The following is a 25,228-nucleotide window of genomic DNA, read 5'->3' as shown; positions in this document are numbered from 1 at the left end:
GTTAGGTAAAGAGGTAAATGTAGGGGAATGGGTGGGTTGCGCTTCGGCGGGTCGGTGTGGATTTGTTGGGCCAAAGGGCCTGTTTCCACACTGTAAATAATCTAATCAGTAATCTAATCTAATTGACACCTCCCACTGAAGCCCAGGCAGTTTCCCACCTGTATCTGGAATGTTTCAGCGGAGTTCTGGAGAAATATTGCTGTGCGTTTTCTGTCGATGCTGTGACCTCCCAGAAAATTCGATAAAACAGGCCTTTGTGTTCAATGGATCCTTCCCATCGACACTGACTCAGAAATAAAGAAAATCAGTTGACCCTGAGAAGCCTTGGAACAGAGACCTTTGAGTGCCGTTTCATAGCACCTTGAAAGTGGAGTCGCAAGTAGATAGGATAGTGAAGAAGGCTTTTGGTATGCTTTCCTTTATTGGTCAGAGTATTGAGTACAGGAATTGGGAGGTCATGTTGTGGCTATACAGGACATTGGTTATGAGTTGAAAAGTGTGGTGCTGGAAAAACACAGCAGGCCAGGCAGTGTTTTTCCAGCATCACACTTTTCAACTCTGGTCTCCGGCATCTGCAGTCCTCACTTTCTCCCAGGACATTGGTTAGGCCATTGTTGAAATATTGCATGCAATTCTGGTCTCCTTCCTATTGGAAAGATGTTGTGAAACTTGAAAGGGTTCAGAAAAGGTTTACAAGGATGTTGCCAGGGTTGGTGGATTTGAGCTACAGGGAGAGGCTGAATAGGCTGGGGCTGCTTTCCCCGGAGCATCAAAGCTGAGGGGTGACCTTATGGAGGTTTATAAAATGATGAGGGGCATAGATAGGATAAATAGACGAGGTCTTTTCCCTAGGGTGGGGGAGTCCAGAACTAGAGGGCATAGGTTTAGATGAGAGGGGAAAGATACGAAAGCGACCTAAGGGGCAGCTTTTTCAAATAGACGGTGTTGCGTATATGGAATGAGCTGAAAGAGGAAGTGGTGGAGGCTGGTACAATTGCAACATTTAAAAGGCATCTGGATGGGTGTATGAATAGGAAGGGTTTGGAGGGATATGGGCCGGGTGCTGGCAGGTGGGACTAGATTCGGTTGGAATATCTGGTCGGCGTGGACGAGTTGAACTGAAAGGTCTGTTTCCGCACTGTACATCTCTATGACTATGACTATGACTTATCTTTGGGATCGCGTTGTATATAACATTAATGTTATATTTCCCTAATTCATTGCGAGTGCAGAAAGTTTCAAGGATGGATTAAGAGCTGCCACCTGCTGACAGAAGCGGCAAGCTGCATGAAAATTTAACCATCAGAAAGCTCAAAAACGAAATGTCTTTAAACGTTCTACATATCATACTGCTTTTGTGCAGACAGAGTTAACGGTTCAAGTCAAGATCACTGCTTTTACTGAATCTATTTCAAAAAGATGTGAAATTTGAGAATAATTAAGTTCCACTGTAATTATAAATATCGTAGGCAAATGTGAGGGCTGCAGATGCTGGAAACCAGAATTTAGATTAGAGTGGTGCTGGAAAAGCACAGCAGGTCAGGCAGCTTCCGAGGAGCAGGAAAATCGACGTCGATTTTCCTGCTCCTTATAAATACCGTGTCTAGTCCACTGTGTACACCATTACAATTCAAGGATAATCTTGCCTTCGTGTGTGTGTGCAAATAATTTCCATGACACTAATTTCTGCTGGAAATGTTATTCAGATGGCAGGTTGAGTGAGCTTGGTATATCCCTGGAGTTTAGAGGAATGAAATGAGATCTCACTGAAACATTTAAAATTGTTCAGGATCTTGGCTGAGAGGACGTTTCCTCTGACTGGAGCGTTTGTAACTCTATGTCATTGCGAGTGAGGTGGAGAAAGTGCAAAGTGAGTGTGAAAGAAGGCTGGTACTCACCCAGTGGACATTGTGGATGCAAAGATCATTGCCAAAGGCAGCATCTCTTCCCTCACTTCCCATAGAAACCTTGGGTAAAACCCATCTGGCCTACGGCACTTACTTATTCTCACATTTTGTTTCTCAAAATTTCCAGCACATCCTTCTTCTTAACATCAATCTGTTTGAGCGTATCAGGCTGTTCCATGTTGTTCTCACAAATGACAATGTCCCTCTGACTAGTATTCGTTAAGGACCTTACACTTCCTCCATCTCCAGGCACGAGTTCCTTCCACTATCCCTGATCAGCACTACCCTCACTCTGGCCAACCTCTAGTTCCTCACATAAACCCCTTAATCCCACAGATTGCCAGTGGTGTGGATTTTTTCCCATCAACTTTCTGTCCTGTATAGATGAAGGGAAAAATCTTCTCAGTGAAAGTGTGGAGATGGGACAAGTCTGCATTATAAAATGACACCTGTTCAATCTCACAGTCTGGGAAAACTCCGATATTCCAGGAATTCACACTCGAGTATTGGGGTGGGGGGGGGGGGTGTCCATGAGGGTGAGGTGATGGCAAATTAACCTCTTCCAAAGTGGAGTCACAGGTAGATAGGATAGTGAAGAACGCGTTTGGTATGTTTTCCTTTATTGGTCAGAATATTGAGTACAGGAGTTGGGAGGTCATCTTGCAGCTGTACAGGACATTGGTTAGGCCACTGTTGGAATATTGTATGCAATTCTAAATCTTTTCCCTGGGGTCGGGGAATCCAGAACTAGAGGGCATAAATTTAGGGTGAGAGTGGAAAGATATAAAAGAGATTGAAGGGGCAATGTTTTCACACAGAGGGTGGTACGTGTGTGGAATGAGCTGCCAGAGGAAGTGGTGGAGGCTGATACAATTGCAACATTTAAGAGGCATTTGGATGGGTATATGAATAGGAAGGGTTTGGAGGGATATGGGCCGGGTGCTGGCAAGTGGGACTAGATTGGGTTGGGATATCTGGTCAGCATGGACGGGTTGGACCGAAGGGACTGTTTCCATGCTATACATCTCTATGATCTAAGAAATAGCCCCAAAATTGAGAATCTAGTCTTGGGGTTCAGGAAGATTCACTCTTTCCTCCCCACAGACTCTTGGATCATTTTCAGAACCGACTTTCTCCTCCCTCCCCTCCTAGTAATGTCTGCCTGATGTGAATCCTTCTGATCCCAAGGCAGTACCAGGGATCAAACCTCACTGCAGAGTCAAGGAGCCACAGATCTTCATCTCTGCATTTCACACTGATGAAGTCCTCAGACAGGATGAGCTGGGGATTTGCTGTGTTCAGATCCAGAGACAGAGAGGCTGGAGCTGTGACAAGAAATAAAAATAACCGAGTCAGTGAGAATGTGAGGGAGAGGGGAGATGGTGGACTTTTAAAAAGATGCAGTCTGTGATTTCGAGAGGGAAGCTAAGTGTAGTGAGAATGTTGGGTGATATTGGGGAAGGTGAGGGAATAGTGAGGCATGGGAAAGTGGGGCAGAGGGAGGGTAATCCATGGAAGTGGAAGTGAATGTTGAGGATTGAACAGTGAAGGAGAATGAGGAGTGAGAGAGGGAACAGAATGGCACAGTACAATGGGAGAACAAGGTGAGGGAAAGGATGATTAAAAGAGAAGAAGGGTGAGGAAAGGTGATGGAGAGTGAGAGTGGATGGAAGGGCAGGGAAAAGTGAAGAGGAAGAATGAGGGTGCAGAGGACAGCGGAGGTGGAGAATGTGAAGATGAAAGGACGAGGGGTGGGGAAGAGTGTGTGAATAAAGAGAAAAGCAGGTGAGGGGAAGGGGTGGAGGTAATTGTGAGGCAGACAGGTGAACAAGAGAGAGGGGAAGCAAGTGCTGGGGCTGCAGGATCAAAGTGGAGTGTGAGTAAAGGACATTACACAGTGAAGGAGAGCATGAGCTATAAGTGATGGACGGAGGACAGTGAAGACATAGAAAAGTGTGCTCGCCATGCAAGGGTGGTGGGATGGAAATGGAGGGGTGAAGGTCAGTGGGGATAGGAGAATAGATATGGTGAGAGTAACTTGGAGGGGATTGGAAAAGAGCAGGGCAGGGCAATGGGACACTGGTGAGGAAGAGTTGAGGACCAAGCAGTGGGAGTGGGGAATTCTGGGTTTAGAGTTAGAAGCAAGCTGAGGAGAAGGAGAGTAAGGGAGAAAGTAATTGGGTGGGGGTTAGCAAATGGGAATGTGTGTGTGGAGAGGGTGAGAGATCAGTGTCAAAATGAAGTAAGGAGGGAGTGAGACAGAGAGTGAAGTGGAGATGTGTCATGGAGAGAGGGGACACAGATTCAGGAAAGAGCAGTGCATGAGGGACAGAATGAATGAGCTACAATGGGGGGCAAAGGGTGAGAGTAAATTGAATTGAAGGAAAGAGAGACCCAGTTGTGAAGGCAAGCTGAAGGAGAGGGTGTGGGCAAGGCGTTGGAGAGACTGTAGAGCATGGAGTCAGCTTGAAACTTGAGTGAAGTGGGTGGGAAGAGTGAAGTGATGAACAGCTGGACTGGTGAGCAAGTGAAGAAGCAAAAGGGAGGGGTAATAGGAGATCAAGGTGGTATGGAGAGGGGAGGGTATGAGGAGAACAATCAAGGAGTAGAGGCTGTTCATATTAGTGAGGGTAGTTTGGAGAGTGTGAGTGACCTGAATGTTAGTGGGAGATGCATTGATGGGACAGGGATTAGAAAATGATTGAGGAGGTGTGGGAAGACAGTGAGGATTTACAGATGGTGATCAAGAGGATGAATGAGTGCATGTGGGGTATTCTGAAGTATTGGGGGTGGGAAGAATAATTTTAAGGTGTGGGTGAGGTGGAATTGAAGGCAGTAAGGGTTGAGTGATGTTATTGTGATGCAGAGGATGTGAGGAGAATATTCTTCAGGGGTCAGTGACTGGTCTGGGAAGCTCAGCTGAGGTGGACAGTGATTGAAGTTTGAGCTGCGAGAGAGGAGAATGAATGGGAAGGATAGATCTGATGGAGTACAAGTATTGACTGGATGTTCAGCTGAGGTAGATTGAACAGTGCCGTGGAAAATAGAGTGGGGAGTGAGACTGAAGAGGAGAAAGAATAATGTATATGAGATAACAGTAGGAACAGATTGTGAAGGGGAGTGTGTGGATGGGAATAGAAACATATGAACTAGAAAGGATTCTATATACTAGTAAAAACCAAAATAAGTTTCATGAATATAGATGTAGGCTCTTTGTCATCCATAATGAAGAATGGATAATTTAAATAAAGGAAATAGCTGGAATTTGTTTATTTGGTCATGCATATCGGCATTACTGGCTGGGCCAGCATTTATTACATGTTCCTAGTTGGCCTTGAGAAGGTGGTAGTGAGCTGCTTTCTTGAACCGTTGTAGTCAATGTGCTGTAGATTGATTCACAATGCCCTGGTTGCGGGGGGGTGGATTTCCAGCATTTTGACTCAGCCACAGTGATACATGTTCTCATTGGAAAGAAGAAGGCTAAGAGGGGATTTGATACATACAAGATGATCAGAGGATTAGATAAGGTAGACAGTGAAAGTCTTTTTCCTCGGATGTACGAGAGGGCAATAGCTATAAATTGAGGGGTGATAGATTTAAGATGTCAGAGTCAGGTTCTTTAGTGTAATGGCATGGTAAGGGCATGGAATGCCCTGTCTGTCAATGTAGTTAACTCAGCCACATTAGGGAGATTTAAACAATCCATGGATAAGCACATGGGTGATGGGATAGTGTATGGAGATGAGCTTAGATTAGTTCACAGGTCAGCACAACATCAAGTGCTGAAGGGCCTGCTCTGCACTGTGTTGTTCTGTGTTCTATGTTTCCAAGTCAGGATAGTAAGTGACTTGGAGAGGAACTTGCAGGTCATGGTGTTCCCATGCATCTGCTTTTCTTGTGCTTCTGGATGAAAGTGGTTGTGGGTTTTGAAGGTGCTATCTGAGGATATTTGGTGAATTTCTCCAGTGCATCATTTTGTTTCTTCTTCACTTGTTTTGGTTATGTTCTTTCAGTCAGTAACTCTCCTGCATCAGGAAAATATTATGTTTCCCTTTTTCTATTCTGGTCCCATCTTCATTCCTCTTGGCCCTGGAGACACACTCTTAAGCCATAAATCTCTCCAACTAACCTATCACAGATCTTCCACCACTCACCACTTTCTGAACACTTATTACTTCTGAAACATTTGCTTGTTCTGATGAAAAGTCACAGGCCTCAAATGGGATATTTGGGATATTTGGCCTTAAGGGATATGGACCCCTGTCAGGTTATGGCAGTTGGTCACAGATTAATCTCATTGAATGGCATAACAGGTTTGAAGGGATGAATGGCCCCCTGCTCCTATGCTCTTGCAAATGTTGCCCTGTTTCTCTCTAAACATGGATGTTTCCGAACTCTGACTAGCTGAGTTTTTCCTCAGCATTGTTTGTTTCACTGAATTCTGCTTTTCAAAAGAAAATGACATGCTTGAAGCGTCAATAAGATTCAACACATCATATGTTTAACACAGAGCTGATTTATTTGATTTATTGTATTTTCAAAAATGAGCTAGCTATGTCTCTTGTGCAAGAGGAATCAAAGATTAAGGGGAAGTGTGGGATTGGGATATTGAGTTTGATGTTCAACCATCATATCGAGTGGTGGAGCAGGCTGAAGGGTTGCATGGTGTACTCCTGCTCCTATCTTCTTTGTTTCTGTGATCACATATGTTCATGGTCCACTGTGCAATTATTCTGTCTAGAACATGTATTTCCAGCTTATTTATTCTTAGTAATATTATCATTTGTGACGATGCTGCCCTTTGACAAGGTAAATTTATCTTTGTTTTTTTTTTAATCGAGAGGGGTCATAAAGGCAGTGACGCCGATATGTCTGGAATGGCGATTTTAACAATGGCAAGGGAGCAGCCAGTAGTCCTAATTCAGGCTTTTTTCTACTTCAGTTTGTTTTAGCAGGCAGTCAGAACCTGCTATTAGCAGAGAAGTTGCTTCAGTGAAAAGAGACTCCACGCTTCAACAGATATTTCTTGCCTGACCTTTCTGTCTTGGGAGGAACTATCTTTGCTCCTACAGTGCCTAGGATTAGGAATCATAGTCTAAACATCAGAGACAGAAATTTCATGTGTGAAATCAGGAAACACAACAGATGGTATTAGAGGTTTGGAATTCTGTTTTGCAAATTAATATTGCTGTAATTAATCATTTAAAATCAGAAACTGATATTAAACTTGAGAGGGTGCAGAAAAGATTCACAAGGCAAAGAGGCTGAATAAGCTGGGGCTTTTCTTTCCTAGAGTATCAAAGGCTGAGGAGGTGACCTTCTAGAGGTTTATAAAATCATGAGTGGCATGGATAGGGTGAACAACCAAGGTATTTTTTCCCCTGAGAGTGGGGGAGTCCAAAACTGGATGACATAAGTTTAAGTCAGAGTGGAACAATTTAAAAATATCCTGAGGGGTAGGTTTTTCATGCAGAGTGTGGTGTGTCTGTGGAACAAGCTGTAAGGCAAAGTGGTGGAAGTGGGTACAATTACAACATTTAAAAGGCACCTGAATGGAGTTATGATTAGGAGGAGTTTGGACGGATATGGGTCAAATGCTGGGAAATGGGATTTGGTCGGATTGGGATGTCTGGTTGGCACCAGTGAGTTGGATCAAAGGGTATTTTTCCATCATGTTTAATTCTATGACTCTATCTCTTAATAAAAGTTATTAAGGGATATGGAACCCTGGCAGGTTATGGCAGTCAGTCACAGATTAATTGTAAATCATTGAATGGCAGAACAGGTTTGAAGGGATGAATGGCCTCCTGCTCCTATGCTCTTGCAAATGGAAATCTATCATTGGAATTCCATAGATTAATTACACAACCTTGCAGAATTTACCTCAGTTAATTTCAATGACAGAAAAATCTAGGAAGTTTGAGAGTGACAGTAATCTTTTCTGTGGATGAACATACTCTTCCCAACATCAGTGGGGAGTTGTCATGTTTTTGCAGATAAAACTGGATTTTCCTGGCGTGAAATTTCAAAGTTTGGTCTTTCAAAGCTAATGTGAGCGAAATGTGGAATGTTCCCCCTCAAAATATCATGGATATAGAGACAAATATAGCTTTCCAAGAGATCAAGAAACTGAAACTGAAGTAGATGAAAGAATATGCGATCAGTTATGATCAAATAGAATGGTAGAAAATGCCTGCAGGAGTAAAGGGCACATTCGTGCTCCTGTGATCAGCTCAGTCCTTTCAGGGTGCAAAGTTACAAGTGACTGATTCAGATCTCGTGGTAAAGGGGAGCAGTGGACTAGTCCTGGTGTCCAGACCAACATTCTTCACACAACCAGAACTGTCAAAGAGAGATCAAACCGTGATTCATTTCATTTTCTCTCTTTGGGATCGTGCTTTTGATGAACTGGCTTCTGTATTTCTCAAACGTATTGTGGTAGCAGGAAGTTTCTGGGTTGGCCTGAATTCACAGGTAGACAGGGTAGTGAAGAAGGCGTTTGGTATGCTCGGCTTTATTGGTCAGTGCATTGAGTATAGGAGTTGGGAGGGCATATTGCAGCTGTAGAGGACATTGGCTCGACCACTTTCAAAATACTGTGTTCAGTCCTGGTCTCCTGCTATAGGAAGGATGTTGTGAAACTTGAACGGGTTCAGAAAAGGTTCACAAGGATGTTGCCAGGGTTAGAGGGTTTGAGCTACAGGGAGAAGCTGAATATGCTGGGTCTTTTTTCCCTAGAGCATCAGAAAAGGGGTGACCTTGTAGAAGTTTATAAAATCATGAGGGGCATAGATAGGGTGAGTAGTCAAAATCTTTTCCCCAGCATAGGGGAAGTCCAAAACTAGATGGCAGAGATTTAAAGTGAAAGGGGAAACATTTAATGGGACCTAAGAGACAACATTTTCATGCAGAAGGTGGGTGCATCTACTAAATGAGCTGCCAGAGGAAGTGGTGAAGGCTGTTAAAATTACATTTAAAAGGCATCTGCATAGGTATATGAAGAGGAAGGGTTCAGAGCAATATGAGCCAAATGGGACTCGAATAATTTAAGATATCTGGTCAGCATGGATGCGTTGAACTAAAGGGTCTGTTTCTGTGCTGTACATCTCTATGAGGAGAAAGTGAGGACTGCAGATGCTGGAGATCAGAGCTGAAAATGTGTTGCCGGAAAAGCGCAGCAAGTCAGGCAGCATCCAAGGAGCAGGAGAATTGACGTTTCGGGCATAAGCCCTTCTTCAGGAATGAGGAAAGTGTGTCCAGCAGGCTAAGATAAATGGTAGGCAGGAGGGACTTGGGGGAGGGGCGTTGGAAATGCGATAGTTGGAAGGAGGTCAAGGTGAGGGTGATAGGCCGGAGTGGCGGTGGAGGCGGAGAGGTCAGGAAGAAGATTGCAGGTTAGGAAGGCGGTGCTGAGTTTGAGGGATTTGACTGAGACAAGGTGGGGGGAGGGGAAATGAGGAAACTGGAGAAATCTGAGTTCATCCCTTGTGGTTCCATATCAGCCACAAATTCACCTGCACCTCCACACACATCATTTATTGCATCCGCTGCACCCGATGAAGCCTCCTCTATATTGGGGAGGTGTGGGCGCCAAGGCCCCAAGGGAGTCATGGAGGGAGTGGTCTTTACGGAATGCTGATAGGGGAGGGGAGGGAAATATATCCTTGGTGGTGGGGTCCGTTTGGAGGTGGCAGAAATGACGGCGGATGATACGCTGTACATGGAAATTGGTGGGGTGGTAGGTGAGGACAAGTGGGGTTCTGTCCTGGTGGCGGTTGGAGGGGCGGGGCTCAAGGGCGGAGGAGCGGGAAGTAGAAGAGATGCGGTGGAGGGCATCGTCGACCACGTCGGGGGGGGAAATTGCGGTCCTTGAAGAAGGAGGCCATCTGGGTTGTACGTTTTTGGAACTGGTCCTCCTGGGAGCAGATGCGGCGGAGACGAAGGAATTGGGAGAATGGGATGGCATTTTTACAGGGGGCAGGGTGGGAGGAGGTGCAGTCCAGGTAGCTGTGGGAGTCGGTCGGTTTGTAGTAGATGTCTGTGTTGATTCGGTCGCCTGAGATAGAAATAGAAAGGTCGAGGAAGGGGAGGGAGGAATATGAGACTGTCCAGGTGAATTTGAGGTCGGGGTGGAAGGTGTTGGTGAAGTGGATGAACTGTTCAACCTCCTCGTGGGAGCACGAGGCGGCGCCGATACAGTCATCGATGTAGCGGAGGAAAAGGTGGGGGGTGGGGCCAGTGTAGTTGCAGAAGATGGATTGTTCCACATATCCTACGGGTCCCAGCTATGCCTGCCTCTTCGTAGGATATGTGGAACAGTCCATCTTCTGCAACTACACTGGCCCCACCTCTCCACCTTTTCCTCCGCTACATCAATGACTGTATCGGCGCCGCCTCGTGCTCCCACGAGGAGGTTGAACAGTTCATCCACTTCACCAACACCTTCCACCCCGACCTCAAATTCACCTGGACAGTCTCAGATTCCTCCCTCCCCTTCCTCGACCTTTCTATTTCTATCTCAGGCGACCGAATCAACACAGACATCTACTACAAACCGACCGACTCCCACAGCTACCTGGACTATACCTCCTCCCACCCTGCCCCCTGTAAAACGCCATCCCATTCTCCCAATTCCTTCGTCTCCGCCGCATCTGCTCCCAGGAGGACCAGTTCCAAAAACGTACAACCCAGATGGCCTCCTTCTTCAAAGACCGCAATTTCCCTCCCCGACGTGGTCGACGATGCCCTCCACCGCATCTCTTCTACTTCCCGCTCCTCTGCCCTTGAGCCCCGCCCCTCCAACCGCCACCAGGACAGAACCCCACTGGTCCTCACCTACCACCCCACCAATCTCCATGTACAGCGTATCATCCGCCGTCTTTTCCACCACCAAGGATATATTTCCCTCCCCTCCCCTATCAGCATTTAGTAAAGACCACTTCCTCTGTGACTCCCTCGTCAGATCCACACCCCCCACCAACCCAACCTCCCGGCACCTTCCCCTGCAACCACAGGAGGTGCAAGACTTGCGCCCACACCTCCCCCCTCCAAGGCCCCAAAAGAAACTTCCATATCCACCACAAATTCACCTGCACCTCCACACACATCATCTATTGCATCCTCTGCACCCGATGTGGCCTCCTCTATATTGGGGCGACAGGCCGCCTACTTGCGGAGCGTTTCAGAGAACACCTCTGGGATACCCGGACCAACCAACCCAACCACCCTGTGGCTCAACACTTCAACTCCCCCTCCCACTCCACCAAGGATTTGCAGGTCTTTGGACTCCTCCATCGCCAGACCACAACAACACGACGGTTGGAGGAAGAGCGCCTCATCTTCTGCCTAGGAACCCTCCAACCACAAGGGATGAACTCGGATTTCACCAGTTTCCTCATTTCCCCTCCCCCCATCTTGTCTCAGTCAAATCCATCGAACTCAGCACTGCCTTCCTAACCTGCAATCTTCTTCCTGACCTCTCCCCTCCCACCCCAGTCTGACCTATCACCCTCACCTTGACCTCTTTCCACCTATCGTATTTGCGATTCCCCCTCCCCCAAGTCCCTCCTCCCTACCTTTTATCTTAGCCTGCTGGACACACTTTCCTCATTCCTGAAGAAGGGCTTATGCCCGAAACGTCGATTCTCCTGTTCCCTGGATGCTGCCTGACCTGCTGCGCTTTTCCAGCAACACATTTTCAGCTCTGATCTCCAGCATCTGCAGACCTCACTTTCTCCTCAAAGATATTGTCCAGTGGCCTACTGCAGGCATCAGTCCTGGATCCTTTGTTGTTTGTGATGGATTAGAATGTGGTGAGAGGCATGGTAAGTACGTTTGCAGATAACACTAAGATTGGCAGTGAGAAAGAAAGTTACAGTTAAAATAGGCAGATTGGTCAGATAGGTAAACCACTGGCAGATGAAATCTAACCCTCATTAAGTGTGAGGTGATGCTCTATAGAAGACGAAGACAAAGGAGTAAGCATTGAATGGCAGAACACTAGAGACCTCTGAGGAACAGAGGGGATCATAGGGTGGTTATGCACAAATCCCAAAAGCAGTCAGACAGGATAATACGTTAGTTAAGACGACATACGTGATATTCGATGTTAACAGTAGTGGCTTATAATACAAGAGCAGAGAGATTATGTTGGAACTTGTCAGGTCTTTGTTTGGAGAACTGTGTAAAAGACTGGTCATCTGCTTTATAAGATTTGATTGCACTGGAGTGGGTACAGACCACATTCACCAGAATGTTGCCTGGCGTGAGCAGTTTGGCTATGAAGACAGGCTAGATAGCTTGGGTTGTTTTGTATACAGCAGAGAAAGTTGAGGGGTGACCTGCTATAAGATTATGACAGGTATGGAGAGGGTGGATAGAAAGCAGCTGTCCTGCTCAGTTTAAAGGATTAGCAACAAAGAAACATAATTTTAATGTAAAAGACAGTAAATTTATAGGGGACTCAAGGAGAAAAGGTCACCCAAAGGCTGGTGGAAATCTGTTATGCACCACCTGTGAAGGCATTTGTGAAATCTCACAACCTTTAAGAAGTACTTGGATGAATAGTTGGTGTCATACCATTCAAGGGTATGGACTGTGCACTGAAATGTAGAACTAGTGTAAATTGAGAGTAGCTTTTCATCAATGAAACTCAATTGCCTGAAATGCCTCTTCTTTACCATATATTTGTAAGATTCTATGACTCTATGAATGCATCCAAGTGCCCTGTTAAGACATGCTTAATTATAACTTCCAACATTTTGCTTATGATAGAGGTTAAGTGAGTAAGCCTATATCTGCATTTGAGCTGCTATTTGTTTCTTCTCTCCCCCTCCTCTTTCCCCCAGTCCTGCAGTGCTCCTTGCTGATCTTTCCGTTCTCAGTATTAATACCAGGTTTATAAGTGGAATGTAAACTCGGCTCTTCTTTGTACAATTGATGATCCTATTCACTCTCCATTATGTACATTGACAAACTGAAGTATTCTGCTCATTTTTATCCTCTGGGGTTTGCTGTGTTGCTGATAGTGCCAGAAAAATACTTTCCCAAGAAAATGATTTGATTTACTGCAATTTGATTAGTTCCCCTTTCACATTCTTCCCCCGGTGCTCCATCTCAAAACTGTCCTTTTCACCTATTTCTCATAATGTTTATTTTCTCAGCTGCAGATTATAGTTTGTGTCAAACCTTTATTTCAGCTCTCTGAGTGAACATCAGTTCATCCTTGATGGAATTATGAATGTTCAGTTAATTTTACAGGTCCCCCTGGAATAGTACACACTGTTTAGCTTAAATTTTGAACAGAAAAAGATCACCAAGAAGATATTGTCACTCGATTGTACTCAAATTGCATTTGGATAGGGCCCCCACTTATGACTGTGACAGAAACCCATCAGTTGACAGCTGGTAGGAGATAATAAGAGTGTGCAAAATTATGGGATGGATCAGTTAGTGACCTTTAAGCCCACAGATTGTCAGAAGTGCAGGATTTTTGCCATCGAAATTCCATCCTGGATTGAAGATGGGAAAGATCCTTTCAGTGAAAGTGTAGGTGAAAGTGTAGAGATGGCACATGTTATCCACATTGTAAAATGATACCTGTCCACCCTCATAGTCCAGGAAAACACCAATTTTCTGGGGATTCACATCTGGCTTGAGGCAGAGCCCTGTCGGGGATGTAAGAGCAAAATAGCCCTTTCCTGAGATCAGTCCCACCACCCAATATCCCGACTCAGGTTTTGGGTCAATTCCCCCCATTCTCTTTGCAGATTCTCGGGTCACTCCAACGCCCCATTCAGTCTTGTCCCTAACCTCCACCTCCCAGTAATGTCTCCCAGATGTGAATCCCTTGGAACCCAGTACAAAGGCCCAGGAATCAAACCTCCGTGGGCTTCTAGGGAGAGACTGCCGTTGGTTTTTATGTCTCACGCTGGTTCGGTCCTCAGACAGGATGAGTTGTGGATGGGCTGTGCAAGGATCCAGAGTCAGAGAGGCTGGAGCTAGTAGGAAGTTGAAAGAGCAGAATTATTTTATTTTTCCAGTGTGATTTCTTCAAATATATTTATTTTTAACCTGCCCGCATTATCTCTAGGCTGTATTCATAGAATCTATTGCCTGTAGATGTTTTGAGCCCGGACTCAGCACAGCAGTGACCAAAGAGGCTGGAGGGAAAGGTTACCGAAACGACAGGAGTGAAAAAGACAATTATACAGTAGAGAAGAGAGAACCCAGAGAAGGTAGATAAAACAGTGAATATAATGTAGAATGAGAGTGGAGGAAAAAATGAGCCTGAAGGCTGTGTGTGTCAATGCGAGGAGCATTTGTAATAAAGTGGATGAATTAACTGTGCAAACAGTTATTAATGCATATGATGTAATTGAGATCACAGAGACCTGGTTCCAGGGTGACCAAGGGTGGGAACTCAATGTCCAAGGTAATTCAATTTTCAGATAGATAGTTGGGGAAAAAAGGTGAGGTGGTGTAGCGTTGCTGGTTAAGGAGGAGATTAACATAATGATATGGGAGGACATTAACCTGGATGATCTGGAGTCAGTATGTTTCGAGCTGCAGAAGACCAAAGAAAAATACATTAGTGGGAGTTAGGTACAGACCGGCAAACAGTAATTGTAATGTTGTGGACTAAATCAAACAAGAAATTAGAAATGCATGCAGTAAGGGTACAGCGGTTATTATGGGTAACTTCAAACTACATATTGATTGGACAACCAAACTGGCAGCAACGCAATGGAGGAGGATTTCCTGGAATGTATGAGGGATGTATTCCTCAATGAATATGTCGAGGAACCAACTCGGGAGCATGCCATCCTAGACAAGATATGGTATAACAAGAGAGGATGAGTTAGCAACATTGTGTTGTGAGATCCTTTGGGGAAGAGTGACCACTTTATGGTTGAATTCTTCATTAAGATGGAGAGTGCAACAATTAAATCTGAATTTAGGGTCTTGAACTTAAAGCTAACTTTGATAGTATGATTGGCTAGGATAAGCTGGCCAAGGACACTTTAAGGATTGATGTTGCATTGGTAATGGCAGACATTTTAAGAACATATGGATGAATTTCCTTGTCTGGTGTTAAGAGTAAATCAGAGAAGGTAGCTTAACCATGGCGAACAAGGGAAATCATGGATTATGTTAAAGCTGAAGATGGGGCATACAAGTTGACCAGAAAAAGCAGCAAACCCAATGACTGGGAGAAATTTAAAATGTAGCAGAGGAGGGTTAAGGGTTTAATTCAGAAAGTGAAAATAGAATATGAAATTAAGCTGTGGAAAACATAAAAACTAACTGCAAAAGCTTCGATAAATATGTAAGAGAAAAAGTGAAGACAAATGTAAGTCCCTTACAGATAAAATCAGGTGAATTTATAATGGACAACAAAGAGATGGCAGACTAGTTGAACAAATCTTTTGATCTTTACTCACTAAGGAGGACAAAAATCACCATCAGGAAATGCTTGGGGATAGAGGGTCAAACATGAAGAAGGAACTGAAGGAAATCTTTATTAGTCATGAAATGGTATTAGGGAAATTGATGGGATTAAAACACGACAAGTCCCGAGGGCCTGATGCTCTGCATCCCAGAATACTTAAGGAAGTGGCCTTAGAAATGACTGATTCATTCATGATCATTTTCCAGCATTCTGTTTACGCTGGAAGAGTTCCAATTGATTGGAGGGTAGCTAACATAAACCCACACTTTAAAAAAGGAGGAAGAGAAAACTATAGGCTGGTTTTCCTGACATTGGTGGTGGGGAAAGTGGTGGGGAAAATGCTGGAATCACTCATAATAATTGAGCACTTGGAAAACACTGATGGAATCAGTCCTAAAGAGTGCAGATTCACTAAAGGGAAATCAAGCTTGGCAAATCCTCTGGAATTTTTTGAGGATGTGACCAGTAGAGCGGATAAGGGTAAATCAGTAGATGTTGTGTTTCTGGACTTTACACACAATAATTAGGAAGGAAAATTAAAAGTTTATGGTATTATCATGGATAGAGGACTGGTTGACAGACAGGATGCAGAGAGCTGAAATAAATGGGTTCTTTTCAGGGTGGCAGGCACAGATGAGTGGGGTACTGTAGGGTTCAGTGCTGGGACCTCAGCTATTCACAATATACATTAACTATTAGGATGAATGAATTGAATGCAGTATCTCCAAATTTGCAGATGACACTAAGCTGGGTAGTAGTGTGTGCTGTGAGGAGGATGCTAAGCGGCTACAGGGTGACTTGGACAGACTGGCTAAGTGGGCAAATACTTGGAAAATGCAATATAATGTCGATAAATGTGAGGTTATATACTTTGGTCACAAACGCAGAAAGGCAGATTGTCATCTGAATGGTGGCAGTTTAGGAACAGGTGAGGTGCAATGAGACCTGGGTGTCATGGTGGAACAGTCACTGAAGGTTGGCACGCAGGTGCAGCAGGCACGCAGGCAGTGAGGAAAGCTAATGGCCTGCTGGCCGTTGTAACGAAAGGATATCAGAGTAAGGATGTCATGCTGCAGTTGTACTGGGCCTTGGTGAGGCCACACCTTGAGTATTGCGTGCAGTTTTGGTTTCCCAGTCTGAGGAAGAACATTCTTGCTATTGAGGGGATCCAGTGAAGATTCACCAGGCTGATTCCCGAGCTGGCAGGATTGACATATGAGGAAAGACTGGTTTGACTGGGTTTGTATTCACTGGAATTTAGAAGAATGGTGGTGGTGTTGGTGGTGGGGGTGGGGTGGAGGGGGCGTGTTCTCAAAGGAACTCATAAAATCCTGATGTGACTGGACAGGCTAGATGTGGGAAGAATGTTCCCGATATTGGGGAAGTCCAGAACTAGGGGGTCACACTGTAAGAATAAAAGGTAGGCCATTCAGGACTGAGATGAAGAAGAATTTCTTCACTCAGAGTGGTGAACCTGTGAAATTTCTTCTACGGAGGCTGTTGGGGTCAGTTCATTAGATATATTCAAGAGGAAGTTGGAAGCAATCCTTGACTACAGGTATCAAGGGTTGTGGGGTGAGGGCGGGAATGGGATACAGAGATTACATGATCAGCCATGATAGTACTGAATGGTTGTGCAAGCTCGAAGGGCTGAATGGCCTACTCCTGCACCTATTTTCTATGTTTCCAGAACAAAAATACAGTGAAAGAGAGAATAGGGGAAAGAAAGGGATGGAGCAGCAGACGGTGTACAAACTTGGATGACGGAGGAAGTGTTACTTGAAAGGGCAGGAGCATGCAGACTGCGCATGGATGCTTGAGAAGGCTGGTCTGGGTGTGGGAGAGGAAGAAATAAGGCGGATCTGGGTTAGGAGCGGCCAGACTGGATGAGGGCAGGCTGCATGGGAGGGGAGAGGGCAGTGTGCGTGACTCGATACGGCTGTGTGCGAGGGCAGGTGTGGAGTGAAAAACAGCCCAGAATGAGAGATGGTGGTGGCTTGGTGAAGAACAAAGAGCTGGGTGAAAGCACAGGCCCAGGTCAATGAGAGTGACTGGATGCGGGAAGGATTAGCTTGGTGCAAAGATGGGACGAAGTGAGAGAGGGTGCCTCTGGGTGAATGAGAAGGACAGGGTGACACTGAGGGGCTACTGAAGAGAGCTGTGCAAGAGACAGGGTTAGAGGCAGATTTCAGTTAATGGATTTGATGAAGGAGGGCATATACTGATTGATAGAGGGAGGATATCAGTGAGAGAGGCCCAGACTAAGACAGGGCAAGTCTGCGTGAGGCCGGCCAGAGTCAGGTTGAGCGAGGAGGCAAGGAACAAATTGGAACTGGGCAGTTCTGAGACTGCACGAGGTGGTGCTTATAGACAGAGAGGTCGCGAGGGTACATATGGTGAGTGCAGCTGGATAACAGCTGACTGAGGAACGCTAAAATAAAATATCACTAAAATAAAACAAGGAATTGGGGATGTTGGAAATCTGGAACAGAATCATAAACTGCTGATGAAACTCAGCAGATCTGGCAGCATCTGTGGAGAGGAACCAGCGTTAACATTTTCAGATCTAGCAAGACTTCTTCAGAAGAGTCTGAAGAAGGGACATCGGACGCAAATTATTAACTCTGCTTTCTCTGCACAGATGCTGTCAGACCTGCTACGTTTCTCCAACATATTGTGTTTTTGCTTCATATTTCCAGCATCGGTAGTTTTTTGCTTCATTTCAGATGAGATGGAGGAGGGGTTGTGTGTGAGAGTGCGGAGTCTGGTTGATAGAGGTGGGACTGAATTGGGTTGGACAGGGCTGAGGAGAACGAGAGGGGTGGTGAGTGAAGAAAAAGAGATTGGGCCTGCCTGAGTGCATGATGGCGCATGATGGTTGGGGATAGGCGGGGGCTTGAGAGAGGGGCGGGGCACTAGGAAAAAAGGAGACCTGAGGCTGGGGTGTTTGTGTCCCAGGGGTAGTGTACCTACACCTGGAAAGAGTGGCCCAGGCTCAAGTCCTACCTGCTCCAGAGGTGCGTAATAACATCTCTGAAGAGTGTGATTAGCAAAATAGGTTCAAGGCTGTAATAGACAAATTTCTAATCAGTAAAGGAATTCAGACTTATGGGGCCGTAGCTCGAAAGAAGAGTTGATGATTATCAAGTCGGTCATGATCTCGTTGATTTGCAGAGAAGACCTGATAGGCAAGATTGTCCACTTCTTTTATGGTCCTGTGGATTGGAATAGAGGGTGCGGCCTGGTAAGGTGTGGGGGGGTCTGACTGAAGTGCTCAGGATTCGGGTTCGGGCTGGCCAGAATACACAAAGGTTGAAAGAGATTGACTGTTCAGGGATGGTTGTGAGCAGACAGCAAGTGTAAAAGAATAAACAATAATTGGAGAGAAGTGGACGAGACTCAGGAATGTACTGGGGATAGTCAACACACAGAGGAGTGGCAGATTAAAAATAAATGCTTAAGGAATGGGATGAAAAGTGGGCAGCGAGAGATTCAGAAATCCAGAGAAACCCTTGCAATGGTTTTCTGTGCTACTTAATGAAAGTTGCATAAATATAATCACTACATGTGCACATCTTTGATGACACTCTGTGGCTGAAATTAATGCAGGCTACTTTAAAATTGCCCTTTGGGCAGACATTGGTTAAAGCAGCTGAAAGAGGATTTGAACTGTTTGGGCCTGCAGTGAGCAGCAGAAATCCTGTCAAATGGGAAAAGTGGTTGCCTGCTATGAAACAATGAAGAAACTCAACAAATGTCAAATTGCCCAGAAAGAGTGAAATGACTGCTTTGTTTCTTCACAGGACACCTGGGCTCCAAGGCTAGCATGTTCCCCTGCACGGGCCAGGGATCTGGAATTTGAATGTTTCCAAGCTGATCAGAGCCTGAGTGTGAGAACCTGGGAGCTTTTGAGAGCTTGTTCTGATTTTGACAGATAGATGGATAAATGACATGTTTTATACCTGCAACTGGTCACCTTATAATCGGGTTTGGACACTTGGTTTCTTTGTGTTATTTCCAATCTTGAATACTACCCTCAGGTCATCCCTTGTCTAGGGCAAAACATCATGGCCTCATGACACATGGACATCAGTCATTAGCCTGGGAATTGGTTTACGCTCTTCCAATTGTGTATTGTAAATTAGAAAAAAGACAGAATGTAAGAAATTTACCAGGGTGAATGAAGTCAATCATTTTCTTCCAAGCCATGTATTGTATCGGGCCCTTGAATCTTTCGATGGGTAGGACAGCTGATGCAACTGTTATCATTTGAATGTCGTCACCAGTGCTGTGAGTTTTCAAAAGCTGATGTTAAAGTTAAACACTTTTTTTCCCCCCTGAAATTCATGCCAAATCAAGCAATATCAATAAAGGCAGTGTCCTACCTCCATTTCTGGTTAACTTCCTCCTGAAATATTAAGAAAAAGAGGAACAGTGAAGGTAGTAGCTGACTTCAGAATGAAAGTAGTCCCACAGAAGAGTTATATTGGATTCAATGTGTTATGTTTTTCTCTCCACAAATGTTGCCCAGGCCAGCTGAATTCCTCCAAGATTGCTTTTTAAACAGAAGGCAAATAACGACTGACTTTGTGAAGTGTGAAGTGTGAAGTGAGACGATTTTTTAAAAGGGTCCAAAAACAGAAATACATGGGTTCCACATGCACGTCAACAAATAAAGTGTAACATGTCTTTTAACTGTGTCTTGTTGGCTAAAAAGCATCCATTGTTGATGTGGAGGAATCTTTCTCCATAATAATTTTCAAAGTGGAACATGAATATTAAAGTGTCAACAGATGTAGAACTGGAAAAGCACAGCAGGTTAGACAGCATCCAAGTTAATGTTTTGGGGCAAGACCCTTTATTGTGATTTGGGAGAGGGAGGGGAGCCCAGAAGTAAACAGAGGGAGGGGGCTGGGGCTGGGGTAAGAGTAGGTGGGATGGTGATAGGTGGATGCAGGGGGTTATTGTGATTGGTCTGTGGGAAGGGTGGAGCTGACAGGTAATTGGGAGGATAGACAGGTTAAGTCAGGTCAGGGAGTGAAGAGAAGGTGGATGCAATAGATGAGGTTGTATGAAGTGCAGGTGAGTCTCTACTGGATCTGGAAGGTGATTTGGGATCTTGGACAGAGGTGATAGAGGAGGTGTTGCGGTGGTAGAGGAGGTGTTTCCTCTTGCAGTTGCAGGGAAATGACTGAGCATGGTGAAGTTGGTGGGGAGTGTAGAGTTGACGAGGGAGTCACTGAGTGAACGATTCCTGCAGAAAACTGACAGGGGTGGGAAAGGAAATATCTTTTTCGTGGTGGGGTCTGATTGTAGGTGATGGAAAATGTTGGAGGATGATGCATTGGATTCAGGGGTTGGTGGTGTGGTTCCTGAGGATTTAGGGGTCTCTATCCTCGTTGTTGGGGGGATGGAGAATTTGAGGGCAAAAGTGCAGGAGATGGAGGAAATGTGGTTGAGGGCATCCTGAATTACAAAGGAGGGAAAACTATGGTCCCAAAAGGAGGAGCATATCTGGGATGTCCTGGAGTGGAAGGCCTCATTCTGAGAACAGATGTGATGGAGGCAGAGGAGTTGGGAGTGTAGAATAACATTTTTCCGTGACGGTGGATGAGAGGCAGTGTAGAGGAGGCAGTTGTGGGAGTCAATGGGTTTGAAATGGTTATCAGTGGTGAGTCAGTTTCCGGAGATGGAGACTGAGAGGTCCAGGAAGGGGAGGGAGGTGTCAGAAACAGTCCAGGTGAATTTGAGGGCAAGGTGGAATGTGTTGGCAAGTTGACAACTGCTCAAGTTCCTCGCGGGAACACGCACCTATGCAGTTAGCGGAGGAAAAGGTGAGGGATGCTGCCGGTGTAGTTGTGGAAGAGGAACTGGTCCACGAATCCTGAAAAGAGACTGGCATAGATCGGGCTCATGCAGGTCTCGGTGGCCACCCGTTTGGTTTATAGGAGTGATGAGCATGGGTGTGGATTAGACAGAATGACGCACTTGTTGGGCCGAAGGGCCTGTTTCCACTATGTAAAGTAATCTAATCTAATCTAATTTCGTTGACTTTCGAATACTGCAGAGAGATATCAGTCTCTCGCACAGCTACAGTCAGATTGACCTTAAGTGTGGGACATGTGTGCAAATATAACATGAGTTTCTGGAAGATGTTTACCTTGCATAACACAGACTTAATCACAAACCAGTGTCAAAATTGCGATGTTTCAGTCCAGGGAGGGAAAAGCTGTTTTGGAGATACGTACATATAAATCTTCGACAAGAACAGGATTGCTTCAACGAAACAAACACAGAAAATGTTTCAGGAATTCTGAAGAAGAGCCGTGTCGGACTCGAAATATTAGTTCCATTTTTCTCAACAGATGCTGCCAGATCTGTTGAGTTTCTCCAGCATTTTCTATGTTTGTTTCAGATTTCGAGCAACTACAGTATTTTACGTTTGTTCCTTCATAGGCAATCGGGTTTCACTTGTTTCCGTTTTGTACCACAATTGTCGAATTTATTTCACTTTAATAATTAGTTATTTTGTAACTGAGTGAAGTTTCACTGAACTGAGCAGCAACATAATCCTCACCCTTAGAAATATCAGGTGGTCTTTTTGATCCATCTGTTTCTGCAACTTTGTGAGTTCCTCCTCAATAGAATTTAAATTCTCCTGAATCTCTCGAAGGTTTTTCTCCATTGTTTCTACAATCCTCTCCTCTTCTTCCCTGAGATCTCCGAGTAAACGCTGCTCTTTCTCAGTGAGAATCTGATGCATTTTAGTGAACTCGGATGTGATGTGGGTCTGCAGACTGCTCGCCTGTTCCTACCAAATGAAATGTGAAACCTCATTAATGTCCCGCGATAAAGGGAACAAAACTAACCCAGATCCCAGAAAATCAGCACAGGGAGAGCTCACCCTCACTTCGGAAATCTTCCGTTTCTGGGTCAATTCAGCTTCAATTGTCTCTGACTTCCTCTTTGTGAGAGAATCCAATGAACATTGAAGATGACCCTAGCATTGGGAAAGACAATTACAGGATGAAAGCGTTTGACAATAAAATTAATCGCGTAATCAATTTCGTTCTATTTACCTTATAGATTTCAACAGCTTCCGTAATTGGCAGAAAATTGTGAGACTTGTGTTCCCGCGAATCCCGACAAATCAGACAGATCAATTTCTTGTCAATTGCACAAAACAGCTTCAGATCTTCCTGATGTTCCTCACACTGAAGTTTACTTTTGTTCTCTTTCGGGTTCAACGTTAATTCTCGAGCTTTCTTGGCCAGATTCGCTAAGGCTCGATTTATCCTGAGGTTTCTTTCCGGAAACTCGCTTCTACATTCTGGGCAGGAGTTTATCCTCTTCTTTTTCCAACTCTGGGTGATACAGGAGCGGCAGAAATTGTGGCCACAATCCAGCGTAACCGGGTCGGTGAAGAAAGCAAGGCAAATGGGACAAATCGTCTCCTCGGTCCAACTCTCTCCCTGCTGCCTGGTTGCCATGTCGAAACTAAACACTTCCTGGTTCAATGCACTTTCAGTATTTAAAGTTTACACTTTGCTGAATACATCCAGTGCCGTGATTGGCCATTGAGATTCACTACAATGCTTAATTCACTACAATTTGGTGTCCTGCCTCGGCTCCCCACCCCCACCCCTCTTTCTACCATACTCCGGTTCTGTCTCCCTATTCTGCTGTGGACTCTACCATCCTCTTTTGAAGCTGATGGGACACAGAGTTATAGCTAACAACCCACCATTTCATCATTTCAACACTGAACTAGAAGTTCAAACAGTGTCAGAGCAACAAATGTGAAAAACAGTTGAGATGGAGTGACTGAATTTTCCCAGAGCATTCTGAATGGGATGAAGGAGAGACTTGGTGGAAAAGGGGAGTAGGTTGAAACTTTATTGCTGGAACAGCACAGCAGGTCAGGCAGCATCCAGGGAACAGGAGATTCGACGTTTCGGGCACAGGCCCTTCTTCAGGAATGAGAAGGGCCTCATTCCTGAAGAAGGGCCTGTGCCCGAAACGTCGAATCTCCTGTTCCCTGGATGCTGCCTGACCTGCTGTGCTGTTCCAGCAATAAAGTTTCAACTTTGATCTCCAGCGTCTGCAGACCTCACTTTCTCCTCGGAAAAGGGGAGTAATAGGGCCAAGGATGTTTTGCTCTGCACAGTATTCAGTGCCGACTATAATGTGGGGAAACGTGGTCCAGATCCAACTTCTGCAGATGCACAGGCACCATCCCCCACCTTTTCCTCTGCTACATTGATAACTGTATAGGTGCCACCCAATGCTAAAAACCAGGAGGTTGAACAGTTTATCAACTTCACCAACACCTTCCACTCTGACCTTAAGTTCACTCGAACCATCTCAGACACATCTCTCCCCTTCCTGGACCTCTCTGCCTCCATCTCCAGTGACAAACTCAACACGGACATCTATTTCAAACCCACCAACTCCCATCCTACCCCACTCGGACAAGTGCTATCCCTTAGTCTCAATTCCTCTGCCTCCACCATATCTGCTCAGAGGAGGAGCAATTCCACTCTATGACACCGCAGGTGGCATCCTATTTCAGGGACCAAAATTTCCCCTCACATGTGCCCTCCAGCGCATCTCCTCCACTTCCTGCACCTCTGCTTTTGAACCTCATCACTCCAACGCAACAAGGATAAAACCCTCCTGGTCCTCACCTCCCACCCCACTAATTTCCAGTTACAACACATCATCCTCCACCATTTCTGCAACCTACAAACAGACCCCACAAACAGAAACATATTCTCTTCCCACACCTATCTGCGTTCCACAGATGTGACCTGCCCATCTTCTTTCCTGTGTAACCACTCCACCCTCCCCACCGACTATCACATCGCCATTTGCATCCACCTATTGCCTTCCCAGCTACCTTGCCCCCAGTCTCACCTCCACCTTGCTATTTATCTCTCAGGCTTCTTTGCCCCCACATTCCTGATGCAAAGCAAAAGCCCAAAATGTCAACTCTCCTGCTCTTCAGAAACTGCCTGAAGTGTTGTGCTTTTCCAGTGCCACATTTTTCAACTTTAAGTACATACAAGCACATGAACAGAAGACACAGAGGCAGGTGGAGCCGTTGAGCCCGCTCTTCATTCAATATGATAAAGACTAAATTTTTACCTCAGCTCCACTTTACTTCTCAGTCGATATATCTATTAAATTATTCCAATATCCAATAATTGCATCAGAAATGTGTTTATCTCCACCTTGAATGATGATCCAAAATCTCGTGGGTTGGATAATTTTGCAGATTCACAGCACAAGAAGCTGCTACTTGTCTCATTCACATATAATATTGAACATGTGCACAACCCCTCAACCTATGTTCTCGATCTCCCAGCAAATGTTTTTACCCTTTGAAGCCCTTTCAAATATCATTTAAATTTCAAAAGGATTATCTCTCAATCTTCTAAAGATCCTTGAACACAGACTCTCATTCTTTCATAATCAGAAAACACTCTCAGCTGTGAATGTTCAGCACACATCCTCTAGGTTTGGATTTGGTGATCAAATGTACACACAGTTCATCTGACGGGGTCTTACTAAATACTTATGCAGTTGAAGTGAACCTACTTTAATATTGTACTGCATTCCCATTAAAACCGAGGTCAATGTGTTCTTTGCCTTCCTAATTGATCGTTGCACTGCCATTGGTGGTCCTTTGACAAATACACCTTAATTTCTGTAATTCTCATAATTCAGATTTTAACAATTTGAAAAAACAACTTCATTTCTTTTGAGTGAAGTAAATAACATCACCATTTCCCAAATTAATCCATCACCTGCTATCTTGCTTGATTAAGATGGCAGGATCTCATTCCTGTGTCTTTGTGGCCTCCTTCTT

General features: G+C 45.0%; 1 protein-coding gene across 1 annotated transcript; it reads right to left on the bottom strand.

The window, feature by feature from the left end:
• Positions 1–12,124: 12,124 nt before the first annotated feature.
• LOC148140105 (zinc-binding protein A33-like) lies at positions 12,125–22,847 on the bottom strand. Its single transcript, XM_087979312.1, has 6 exons — positions 22,437–22,847; positions 22,262–22,357; positions 21,935–22,168; positions 19,743–19,765; positions 19,530–19,645; positions 12,125–13,906 (listed from the first exon to the last, which is right to left on the bottom strand). Exons 1-6 carry the CDS (start codon positions 22,845–22,847, stop codon positions 13,356–13,358), a joined length of 1,431 nt encoding a protein of 476 aa, XP_087835438.1. The 3' UTR covers positions 12,125–13,355.
• Between the last annotated feature and the right edge of the window lie 2,381 nt (positions 22,848–25,228).

This window comes from Chiloscyllium plagiosum, unplaced genomic scaffold (genome assembly GCF_037043375.1).
Source record: "Chiloscyllium plagiosum isolate Xiang-an unplaced genomic scaffold, Cpla_swu_hap1 HiC_scaffold_35, whole genome shotgun sequence".
Taxonomy (NCBI): domain Eukaryota; kingdom Metazoa; phylum Chordata; class Chondrichthyes; order Orectolobiformes; family Hemiscylliidae; genus Chiloscyllium; species Chiloscyllium plagiosum.
The sequence above is the reverse complement of the archived record's forward strand: the minus strand, read 5'-3'. Positions and strand labels throughout refer to the sequence as shown.

Coding starts and splice junctions, on each gene's coding strand:
- LOC148140105 (XM_087979312.1), bottom strand. CDS start 22,847: ATGGCAACCAGGCAGCAGGGAGAGAGTTGGACCGAGGAGACGATTTGT. Junction 22,169..22,261: donor GGAAGATTTCCGAAGTGAGG/GTGAGCTCTCCC, acceptor TTCATTTGGTAG/GAACAGGCGAGCAGTCTGCA. Junction 19,646..19,742: donor GAAGTTAACCAGAAATGGAG/GTAGGACACTGC, acceptor GAAAACTCACAG/CACTGGTGACGACATTCAAA.